At 40.1% G+C, this 12789-nt stretch overlaps 1 protein-coding gene across 3 annotated transcripts in view; it reads right to left on the reverse strand.

The window, feature by feature from the left end:
- Positions 1 to 12789, reverse strand: part of chka (choline kinase alpha) — a 61735-nt gene that overhangs the window by 11918 nt on the left and 37028 nt on the right. For all 3 annotated transcript variants that reach the window (XM_060838895.1, XM_060838896.1, XM_060838894.1), the window contains 3 exons: positions 8317 to 8430; positions 2433 to 2566; positions 486 to 590 (listed from right to left, as the gene is read on the reverse strand). In XM_060838895.1, coding sequence (XP_060694878.1) covers positions 486 to 590; positions 2433 to 2566; positions 8317 to 8430 — 353 coding nt within the window. The remainder of the gene's footprint in view (positions 1 to 485; positions 591 to 2432; positions 2567 to 8316; positions 8431 to 12789) is intronic.

The raw sequence follows: 12789 nt of genomic DNA on the forward strand, positions 1-12789 counted from the left end.
GCAGACAGTAAGTAGCATTACACAGAATTTCTAGGTTTTTTTTAACCCAAAGATATGGACTGAATTGTAGCAGCTTAAGCTGGAAAAAGCTGCAAGTAGTGTATGTGAAAACAAATCCAATAATGTAAGCACGCAAATAGTCAGTATACAGTCAGGTTGTGCTTTACTAAAAAACTTTTCAGTTTGTCTTCTATACATTTAGGGGAATAGACATAGCAACATATGCAAGAATACGATAGCCAGTGGACTACAATGCATGGCTCAAATTCCATTTTTAAACTAAATAATAGCAAGCAAAGATGCATTCCAGATTACAGTAGACAAGATCTGCGAATAAGAGACTTCAGACAGAGTGTGGTCAGAACTGTTAGATTTGTACGAACTCAAATTCATTAGGCCTATTTGTAACAGGCAGATTTACCTTCATGAATTTATCAAGGTTTCACATGTTAACTGTTTAGGAAATTGTTAACTTCAAGTCCTACCTTAGCTTCTCCATTTCCTGTGGAAGGTTGTAACTGAGAAGTTGATGAAATACTCTAACATGAGACTCTCTTGTAAAGCTGATTCGCATCACTTGCTGCAAGTACCTAACATTAATGATAGACAAACTATTGAACCAGAAGTTAAACTTTACAGAAGCATACCAATGTTTTCTTTGAAGTGCATTTAAACTTTAGCTTTATGGTATAAAATTCTAAAATGTAAATTCACAATTCTTAAAATATGCATTAATATAGTGAAGCTTTTGAACATTTAATTTCGTCAACAAGGACTGCATGAATAGTCTGGATGTTCTTCTTAAAGTGGATTGTGTTCAGATAAGAATTCCTCTGGCTGCTACGGACAGCACAGATTAATACATTTACACAAAGATCCCTGCTCACTATGTGAAGAATCGTTTAGCAATGTAAACATAGCAGGACTCATCATGCATTCCTACACAGATCACAGGAATTCTTGACACCTTGCATTCATCTCCAATGTTACTGTCTTCTACAATAAATGCTTCCAAAAATTGTCACTGTTTATTAAAGGAGCAAATCAGCTCTCTGTTCAAAGGTTATTTTATTTCAGGAAGGCAGCAGAAAGAGGCTTTTCAACTGGTTTGAGAACTCCCAGTTGCGGGTAGTGGTGGGGGAATGGAGGGGATTTAAGAACTTAATTTTTTATTCATTCATGGGGTGTAGGCATTGCTAATTCATTGTCCAGCCCAAACTATCAAAGAGTTGATAGTTAAGAGTCAAACACATTGCTGTAGGTCTGAAGTCCAGCTGACCACCTGAGGACAGCAGATTTTCTGCCTTCGAAAGAGCTTTACTAAAATCAGCTGGTATTTTTACAACAATGAATATACGACTGCAATGATTGTCTCTCGAGACGAGAGTTTAAGAAACACGGCTGGATTTGAGAGTCAGACAGGATTACATTAGTTTTAACATTGACGGTTTCACCTGGCAAATTTGTAGCAAACTTCTTTGTGGTTTAACATACATAAACAGCCAATTACAGGAAGGGAGCACAAAGCTAATGTCTTGCATGGAGCCACTGTTTTGGAGAGGAAACTAAGGGAAAAAACATCCTGATGCAAGTACTGTAAAAAAGTTAACATCAAACCATACCTTGAAGATATTCTTACAAAATTTGGGATTCTGTTTCTGCACATTTCCAGAAATTTTAATGGCAATAGAGTGCCAACAAGTTATTGTAGATATGAATTTGCTAACTTTAAAATACTGGATGGTAAAATGCAATTTGAGCTCACAAAGGAGGATACCTACAAAAGTAGGTAACTGTCCAAATTACATAATTCAGCAAAACAAACTTTTCCTTCATGTAAAATGTTTGAGCAGGTGATATCTCCTCCTGTAACTTGAATTGATCTCACTGATATTTTGGCTTAATGACAAATACAGATGGTGTGATATTTATTGAATGTTGTTGGGAAATATGTAATATTTTCTTTTGAATCATTTAATTCTTCCTTTGCTGAAATATCAGGATATTTTAAAATGAGTTTTAATTAACATGGAAATTTGTCAAAGTCTTCAATGTTAATGTAGTCCTTACAATCTACAGTGATCGAAACCATTAAACAGTAAGTACTTAAAATGAAGTGATCACGGTGTGAAGAGCTTCATGAATAGTGAAAAACAAGTGTTTTTGTCATTTGGCATGAAACCAACTATTGTTAATTGCTGCTGAAGAATGTGTGAAATGCAAGTGGTGGACATGATAATAACATTCAGAAGCTTTCTACCTTCATAAGATGAAATTTATATACATACAATCCACCAAACCAATCCAAAACTTCTCTCAAATGTAATTTTTTTTTCTGGTCTGTAAACAACAGCAAACCTAAAACAAATCTATGTAACAGACATTTATATATAGGTTATGTCGCAGTTAAATTAAGCCAGTTAAGTACTCACTTCTCCATAGTACGAAATAACCATGTTGGTTCTTTGTTAAATGGCATAGTCATTCTATGAAATGTGGCCATCTTTTTTGCTATTTCTGCTGAAATACTTGGAATAGCCAATTCTTTGGTCTCCAATTTCCGGCTCTAAAGTAATAGGTTGTAATATTGATGTAATAAGTCATATGCTAACTTATTTTACAGATATGCAAGAGATCTATACATAAGCATGAAGCCAGTCTATGCATTTCATATTTTGAAATTACACTTTTCCAGACATTTAAATGCAAAGTGCTTTTCATAACATTAGCCACTGCTTCTGTTAACTGTATTTGCTCACTTACCATGGACCTTGTAGATAAAGTGCTGGAAAGCAATCTCAAAACTGGAGAAAAAAGTTGTCTCTTTATGGTTTCTTCAGACTCATTTAAACATCTAATACCTCTGACACAGGCTCATCTTTATGTGCTGTTTGATGAATCTCACTAGATATTGTCTGAAATCAATTTGGTGGTGTGTACCAAACTAGCAATGATGGACATACAAATATAGAAGATATCGGACTCTAAAATATTCATATGGTTATGTACCTGAAAATAATTTTCCACAAAATATTATTTGGGAGTACTTGCATTACACAGAAATCTGCAAATTCTAGTTTTAGGCAGGAGGAAAACCTATTGGAAGTTGAAAGTTCACTCAGTAGGTAATCCAACAGGGAGGACAGGAAACATTTCTAGCTGTAACAGGCTACTTCTTTGAATAGACTGGGTTCCCTCTTGATTATATGTTTTAATGAGATAGGTCTCTTGAGTAAACTTAAAAATACAAGCCATAAGTATCAAATTAGCCTGGAGCAGTGTTTTGTAGAGGAAAAAAAAGTGCTGTTTTCTGAGTCCGCAGATTAGAAGTAGCAAAAAAATGGTCCTTAGTAGAGTGATATGCTCGACTTGTCGAATGCGGAAGTTTAGGGAGAGTTTGTGTTACTAAAGATTATATGATTAGATTCCCTACAGAATGGAAACAGGCCCTTCAGCCCAACAAGTTGATACCAACCCACTGAAGAGTAACCCACCCGGATCCATTCCCCCACCTTATATTTACCCCCAAGTAATGCACCTAACACTCTGGGCAACTTGGCATAGCCAATTCACTTGACCTACATATCATTGGATTGTGAGGGGATACCAGAGCACCTGGAGGATACCCACGCAGACAAGGAGACTGTGCAAACTCCACAGACCAGAGGCAGGAACTGAACCTGTGTCCCTGGTGCGGTAAGGCAGCAGTGCTAACCACTGAGCCACCGTGTCACCCAGATTTGCAATAAATGCTGTTGGCTGCGAATCCTATCAGATTGAATGGGATGGTTGGAGTGACAGTTACAGGCAATGAGGAATTTACAAGAGGGGGGGGGGGGGGGGGGGGGTTGAGATGGATGGTAGTTATGTGAAGGGAGTAAAGTCGCAGATTCAGTCACAGATGGGTTAACTCCAGGAAAGGTAAGAGAGATAAGCAGCTAGTGCGGGAGTCTTGTGGCTATACCCATTTCAAACAAGTATGCTGCTTGGAAAATGTAGAGGGTGATAGATTCTCAGGATAATATGGCACAAACAACCAGGTTTCTGGTATCGAGACTGGCTCTAATGCAATGGAGAGTACGTTGGGTTCCAAGAGATCAATTGGGTTCGGGGATTCTCTAGTCCAAGGCACAGAGACGTTTCTGTGGCCAGCAGTGAAAAATCAAAAATGTATGTTGCTTCCCAGGTGCCAGGAACAAGGATATCTCAGGATGCAGAATGTTCTCAAGGGGGAAAGAGGGCCCAGCAGGAGGGCATTGTACACACTGGAATCAACAGCATAGGAAGGGAAATCATTGAGATTCTGAAGAGAGATTAGAGAGAGAGTTAGGCGGGAGTTTTAAAAAGACGCCCTTGAGAGTAGTCCCAGTGGTATAAGCAAGGGTGGGTAGGAACAGGAGGACAGAGCATGCATGGCTGAGGTGTGGCATATGGGAGAAGGATTCACATTTTAGGATCATTGGAACCTCTTTTGGGGTAGAAGTGACCTGTAGGTGGACAGATTGCACCTAAATTGCAAGGGGACTGATATATTGGTGGGGAGATTTGCTAGAGCTGCTTGGGAGGATTTAAACTTGTAAGGTGATGGGGGTGGGAGTTGTGACCCAGGGAGATAGCGAGGAAAGAGATCAGAGACTGGTACAGTTGAGAAAAGTAGTGAGTCAAACAGTCAGGGCAGAAAAGGGTCAAAGCAGAGAACAATATTGGACTGAAATTAAACAGCATTTATTTCAATGCAAGAGGCCTAACAGGTAAGGCAGATGAACTCGACATGCTTAGGAACATGGGACTGGGATATCATAGCAATTACAGAAATGTGGCTCAGGGATAGATAGGACTGGCAGCTTAATGTTCCAGGATACAAATGCTACAGGAAGGATAAAAAGGGGGGAGGGGGGGCGAGAGAGGAGGAGTGGCATTTTTGCTAAGGGATAGCATTACAGCTGTATGGACGGAGGATGTTCCCAGAAATACATCCAGGGAAGTTATTTGGGTGGAACTGAGAAATAAGAAAATGACCATCAATAAGACTACTCGGAGGTGGGGGGGGGTCTATAATACACTATAGATCCTTAACAGTCAGAGGGAAATTGAGAAATAAGTTTGTAGAGAGATCTCAGTTTCTGTAAGAATTATAGGGTGGTTATGGTAGGCAACTTTAACTTTCCAAACAAACTGGGACTGCCATAGTGTTAAGGCTTTAGATGGAGAGGAATTTGTTAAGTATGTACAAGAATCCTTGTGGCGGATTTTAACTTTCCGAACATAGACTGGGACTGCCATAGTGTTAAGGCTTTAGATGGAGGGGAATTTTAAGTGTGTACAAGAACATTTTCTAATTCAGTATGTGGATGTACCTACTAGAGAAGGTGCAAAACTTGACCTACTCTTGGGAAACAAGGCAGGGCAGGTGACTGAGGTGTCAATGGGGGAGTACTTTGGGACCAACGACCATAATTCTAATAGTTTTAAAATAGTGACAAAAAAGGATAGACCAGATCTAAAAGTTGAAGTTCTAAATTGGGAAAAGGCCAATTTTGACGGCATTAGGCAAGAACTTTCAAAAGCTGACTGGAGGCAGATGTTTGCAGGTAAAGGGACGGCTGAAAAATGGGAAGTCTTCAGAAATTAGATAAGAATCCAGAGAAAGTATATTCCTGTCAGGGTGAAAGGGCGGGCTGGTAGGTATAGGGAATGCTAGATGGCTAAAGAAATTGAGGGTTTGGTTAAGGAAAAGGAGGAAGCATATGTCAGGTATAGACAGGATAGATTGAGTGAATCCTTAGAAGATTATCAAGGCAGTAGGCCTATACTCAAGAGGGAAATCAGGAGGGCAGAAAGGAGATACGAAATAGCTTTGGCAAACAGTTAAGGAGAACAGTGTTTTTTATAAATACATTAAGGACAGAAGGTAACTAGCGAGAGAATAGGGCCCCTCAAACATCAACAAGATGGACTTTGTGTGGACCACAGATGGGGGAAGATACTCAGTATTTTGCATCAGCGTTTACTGTGCAAAAAGAAATGGAAGATATCGAATGTAGGGAAAAAGATGGTGACATCTTGAAATATGTCCATATTACAGATCTCTTGAAATGCATAAAAAGTGGATAAATCCCCAGATTTGAGCAGGTATACCAAAGAACTCTGTGGGAAGCTAGGGAAGTAGTTGCTGGGCCTCTTGCCAAGATATTTGTATCACCGATAGTTACCTGTGAGGTTCTGGAGGGCTGGCAGTTGATTAACATGGTGCCACTGTTGACGAAAGGTGGTAAAGACAAGCCAGGGAACGACAGACCAGTGAGCCTGATGGTGGTGGGCAGGTTGTTGGGGGGAATCCTGAGGGACAGGATGTACACGTATTTGGAAAGGCAAGGACTGATGAGAGATAGTCAACATGGCTTTGTGCGTGGGAAATCATGTCTCACAACTTGATTGAGTTTTTTGAAGAATGACCAAGAGAATCGATGATGGCAGAGCAGCAGACATGATTTATATGGACTTCTGTATGGCGTTCGGAAAGGTTCCCTATGGGGGACTGGTTAGCAAGGTTAGATCTCATGGAATACAGGGAGAACTAGCCCAAAAGGTAGAAGACAGAGGGTGGTGGTGGAGGAGGGCTGTTTTTCAGACTAAAGCTCTGTGACCAGTGGAGTGCCATAAGGATCGGTGTTGGGCCCACTAGTTTTCATCATTTATATAAATGATTTGGATGTGAGCCTAAGAGGGTACAGTTAGTAAGTTTGCAGATGACACCAAAATTGGGAGTGCAGTGGACAGCGAAGAAAGTTACCTCAAATTACAACAGAATCTTGATCAGATGGGCCAGTGGGTTGAGAAGTGGCAGATGAAGTTTAATTCAGGTAAATGAGAGGTGCCACATTTTGGGAAAGCAAATCTTATACACTTAATGGTAAGTTCCTAGGGAGTGTTGCTGGTCAGAGGCACCTTGGAGTACAGGTTCATTGTCTCTTGAAAGTAGAGGCACAGGTAGATAGGATAGTGAAGATGGTGTTTGGTATGCTTTCCTTTATTGGTCAGAGCATTGAATACAAGAGTTGGGAGGTCATATTGCAGCTGTACAGGACATTGGTTAGGCCATGCTTGGAATATTGTGTGCAATTCTGGTCTCCTTCCTATCGGAAGGATGTTGTGAAACTTGAAAAGGTTCAGAAAAGATTTAAGGATGTTGCCATGGTTGGAGGATTTGAGCTATAAGGAGAGGCTGAACAGGCTGGGGCTGTTTTCCCTGGAGCATTGGAGGCTGAGGGATGACCTTAGAGATTCATAAAATCATAAGGGGCATGGAAAGGATAAACATACAAAGTCTTTTACGCTGAGTCGGGGAGTCCTGAACTAGCGGGCATAGGTTTAGATTGAGGGGAAAGACATTTTTTTCTAAAAAAAAAAGACACCCCCCCCCTAAGGAGCAACTTTTTCATGCAGAGGGTGGTGAGTGCATGAAATGGGTATATGAATAGGAAGGGTTTGGAGGGATATGGGCCAGGTGCTGTCAGTTGGGACTAGATTGGGTTGGGATATCTGGTTGGCATGGACAAGTTGGACCGAAGGGTCAGAGTCAGAGAGATGTACAGCACGGAAACAGACCCTTCAGTCCAAACCGTCGATGCCGATCAGATACCTTATCCCAATCTAGTCCCACCTGCCAGCACCCAGCCCATATCTCTCCAAACCCCTCCTATTCATATACCCATCAAAATGACTCTTAAATGTTGCAATTTTACTAGCCTCCACCACATCCTCTGGTAGCTCATTTCATATACTTACCACGCTCTGCATGAAAAAGTTGCCCTTTAGGTCTCTTTTATATCTTTCCCCTCTTAGGGTCTGTTTCTGTGCTGTACATCTATGACTCTAGATATAGAAAACAGTTGCCTGATTACAAATATTTTTTAGTTTCAAAAAGCTGTTAAATAGTGCTTGCATGATATATTTTGGGATATAAATTTTATATTTCTTGATTGTACTGCTCAGTGGCTTGGGACAAAGACTTGATACTTTGAGAATGGGAGGGGATTTTGTCTTTTGTGCAGAGTGATGTTATTATCAGAGTAAAATTCAAATGTAGTAACTATTTACAAAATAGAATAGTGTTCAATTAAGGTTGCTCTTTTGGAACAGATCTTAACCAAGACAGAGCTAATATATGCAGCATTAAGTGCACAAAAGGAATGGCACTTTGTCAAAATAATTTTTTCCCACATCCCTCATTTTCCACAAGCAGTAGTCCAGTGGAAACTCAATGCTATGGAACTTAAGTCAATGATTCACAATACCAGAGATAATGAGACTTACTGCAATGAACTGTTCCAAACGACCCTGAGGAAAGATTCCATAAAGCTTCGGACCAAGTGATCGCTCTGCCAAGATAGCAAACATAACACTTTCCAATACCATGGCATCTGCTCCCTATATGAAGAAGCAAACGAATACTGCTTAATTCGAGTTACTATTTCAAAAGTTACATATTTCTATTATGTATCAGGTATTTTGAAATAGAACTTATGAATCAAACTATATTTTCTATTCACACCAAAAAATGGAATATTTATGCTCCACAAGCGGATTAAAGCATGGATTGAAATTATAGGGTATGACTAACTCAAACACTTATCCTAAGCTCAAAAATAGCTTGTTTTGCATCACAGATATCATTACTGATATTCAGTTTTCTGAATGAGGTACATTCGAGGAGAAAGCTAGACTCCTGTGAATTTGAATTTTGACCCTTTTGGAACCATATTAATGATATGTCAGATTTGAGCCAGTAAGTTAGCAAGCAGGTCCTCAGACTCAGTTGCTGCTGGAGACTGAAAATTTGGCTTCACTCATCGATAGTATCACGCAAGTAATCAGAATCTCTACAGTGCAGATAAAGGCCACTCGGCTCATTAAAGCTGCACTGATCTTTGGAAACAGCCTGCCTCCAAACACTTGCCATGTCCAATTCACTTAACTTGGACATATTTGAACCATGGGGGAAACCAGAGCACCTGAAGGAAACCCATGCAGACACAGGGAGAATGCCTCTGTGGTGTTTGCATAGTCAAGCAAGGGTAGAGTCGAAGTCGGGTCCCTGGTTCTGAGGCAGCAATGCTAACCATTCAGCTACCATTCCACCCTTACTATGGCGACTGAAACCTTAGACTGGGCTTGCATCTTACTTCAGGTTTCTTGAGAACTTCCCTATAGTCACAAAGGACTAGATTGACTAAATGCAACTGCAGAGATGTTGAAAGCTTCCTGTACCCTGGTTTTGGAGAGGGCCCACTGAATCAAGTGCTGCACTTGTCTGTTGCTTGCTGACAGCTGCCAATCTCTGCTCAGCAATGTCAAAGAAATGGTGGCTGCTAACAGCGGAGGCTGGGGTTTGAAAGCTTGTGTGGTGATTGAAACAAAGTTTATAGTGAGGGGATGGCCCCTCAGTTTCCTCCCTCCCTGCCCTAGGCCCTACTAAACCTCCCCTTGATCCCAGCTCTCTCGATCAAGCATGGAATATCTTGGAGAGAACCCTTCCGCGAGGGGTAATTGGGTATCGATTTACCAATGAAGGAGCTCAATAGTGGCACTTCAGTATGATGGTGGGGCCACCACTTGCTACCTTACCACCCAAATAAATCCAACAGCAGTTTCTATTCAAGCTGTAGCTACTTAGGTAGATATCAGATACAATTCCAAATAAAAATTTGTAATTTATGAAACTACATTTAGAACTGCACTACTGGTAATTTCCTAGAGTTCTAAAAAATTCATTCACAGGATGAATGCATCGCCAGCTAGGCCAGCATTTATTGCCCATCCCTAATTACCCACAGGGCAGTTAAGAGACAACCACATTGCTGTAGGTCTGGAGTCACATGTAGGTCAGACCAGCTAGGTTTCTGAAGGACATTAGTGAACCAGATGGGTTTTTCTGACAATTGGCAATGGATTCATGGTTAACATTAGATTCTTTATTCTAGATTGATGGAATTTGAATTCCAACATCTGCCATGGTGGGATTTGAACCCAGGTCTCCAGAATATTTCCGGGTCCCTGGATTAACAGTCCATCGATAATACCACGAAACTCCTCTACTGCTGTAAAACGGGTGCAAATTCAGCAAAATTCCTTTTCAATCCACCATTATACAACTCATTTACAGACAATTAATTCTTCTGGTAGATCCTTGACAGTTTTCTTCAACAGTATTACTACCTTAGTTTAGCACAGTTAACACAGCATAAACTAAGCTGGTATGTAAGGCATTTTATTTTTATTTGGAGTCACGAATGTTTGTAACATCAGTGCGACATGGACACAAAAGCAGCTTCAATGATCTACCCTCCGTCAATAGGTCAGAAATGGGGATGTTCACTGGTGAGTGCACAAAGTTCAGCACTATTCTCAATTCCTCAGGTGCTGAAGCAGTCCATGCTCAAACACATGAAAATCTGGACAACATCCAAACTTGGGCTGAAAATTGTCAAGTAAAATTCATGTTACAAAAATGCCAGACAATGACCATCTCCAGTTAAAGTTAAATGATCCTTGGCATTCAATAGTGCTACCATCACTACCAACATCCGAAGGGTAACCATTGCCCAGAAAAATCATTTAAACTTGCATCATAAACACTCTACAAGAGCAACGGAAGCGGATGCAAGCAAAAAGCACACCTGCAAGTTTCTCTCCAAGCCCCACACCATCCTGACTTGGAAATATATGGCCGTTCATTCATGGTCAGAGTCAAAACTCCCTAACAGCATTGTGGGACAAGTCATAGGACACAGACTACAGCAGTTCAAGACAGCAAGACACCACCAGCTTCTCAAGGGCAACTTATAGGCAATAAACACTGACTAACCAGTCATGCACACATCCCACAAGTGAATAAAGAAAAAATTTTCCACAAAGCTCAGAAGCATTAAGCAGGTATTTAAATTCTAACAACTTGTGCTAAACTATCCATCTTGAGCTTTGTACAAATAATTTCTGGATCTGTAGCATCAATACACAAGTTAGCTCCAGCTGTTTGATACAGGTAGTTCTGCTCTAATGGGATGGTTGTGTTCATGTGCAACACCATGTTAGAGAAAAATTTATTTTAAAGAGCTAGCAATGTAATTGCATTATAGTCAACATAAGCTTTACTTTAGAAACTGTCCCCAAATCATCAGTCACATTAGAGCGAATTTGCAATGATGAAACATACATTATAGCAGAACCACCTGTACCACAACTATCAATGATTCATCTACCTCCAGACAAATATTTAAAGTAGCAAGGCACAAATGTCTACTGCCAAAAAATGTTAAAATATCAATTTACATGGAGATACACACAAACGCTGAACCAATGAACAACTTTCAGACGGGTCAAAATGACATTTGGCATTGATTCACAACATTCAGGACATTACATAATTGATTCAGCTTTAATTGTGCCCTCACTTAAAAGAGAGAGCCATGTTTAAAGGAATTGATCGTGTTGCAGACCTTAAAGGCAATTCCTTCATTTAAGAGTGAGCATCCATGAATGTAGCTTCTGGCTGAATTCCCATGGTTTTGATATACCTCATGGTCTTAAAGAAAGAATGACTTACATTTACACAGCACTTTGCTTGACTACTGGGCACTTCAAATATAAGTTGATTTAACCCACTGTGGTAAGGTGAACTCAAATAGCAATATGGTTATAACCAGAAGTCTGCTTTTGTGATATTTATTGAGCTATAAATGTTTGCCAAGACCGGGGGGGGGGGGCGGAAGGGAGGGGGCTACCTTCCCTGGTCTACTTTTAAAACAATTTGTTTGAGATGTGGGTGTTTCTGGCGGTCTTAACTGCCCTTGAACAGATTGGCTAACTAAGCTGGTTCAGAGGGCATCTTCATTGCCATAAGCCTGGAGTCACACGTATGCTCAGTACAAGTAAGGATGGCAGGTGTATTGTCCTAAAGATGAAAATCTTGACTGTAATGGGTTTTTAAATAACAAATCAAGATCAGATACATGGTCACCACTACATGGCTTCTTGTTCCAGACTTTTTAATTAAACTGAAATTGCATCTTCTGTCATGGTGGAATTTGAATCCTACCACCAGAACATTAGCCCATGTTTCTGGATTACTAAGCAAAGTATTTACCACTGTCACCTCTTCCCATAAGAGCATCTGCAAAGGGAATCTTTACATACCCAAGCAGGAGAGAGAAAGAGATTTAAAGTTTAATATTTCTTCCAAAAGCCAACACCATAAGTGCAAGTGGTCCCACAGTATTGTGCTGGACTGTCAGCCATGAGTTGTGTGCCCGAACCTGAAGTGGGATTTGAATTTGGGTGATTTAGAGGAATGTGCTAACAACTGAATCACAGCTAACACTAGGCAAAGTAATTTATTTTGAACATCCGCAGTTGTGTCTGTGTTTCCCAAGCATACAGGGATAGCAACACAAGGAAAAAATAAACTAAGCAGTTTTTACAAGTTTTGTCACAACTGACATGTTCTGTACATTTTGTAAAGGTAGCTATTCCATCTCTGGAATGGACAGAATCCTAAAAAAAAGCTCCCATAAATCATTAACTAATCTTGTGGATTGAGAAAGTGTGGAAACTATTTATCACAGGAATAAATTACAAGTGACCTTTTATAAAAATCAAATCAATAATTCTGTAGGTAAACAAACTCCTTGATAACATTTGCCTTGGAGATAGGAATAACTTCCACCACACCATAACCTGATAAGATCATCCAAATTATGGCTGAGACAGTTAAATTAATTTTTGTGACGA

The sequence above is a fragment of the Hemiscyllium ocellatum genome, chromosome 18, assembly GCF_020745735.1.
Source record: "Hemiscyllium ocellatum isolate sHemOce1 chromosome 18, sHemOce1.pat.X.cur, whole genome shotgun sequence".
Lineage (NCBI taxonomy): Eukaryota > Metazoa > Chordata > Chondrichthyes > Orectolobiformes > Hemiscylliidae > Hemiscyllium > Hemiscyllium ocellatum.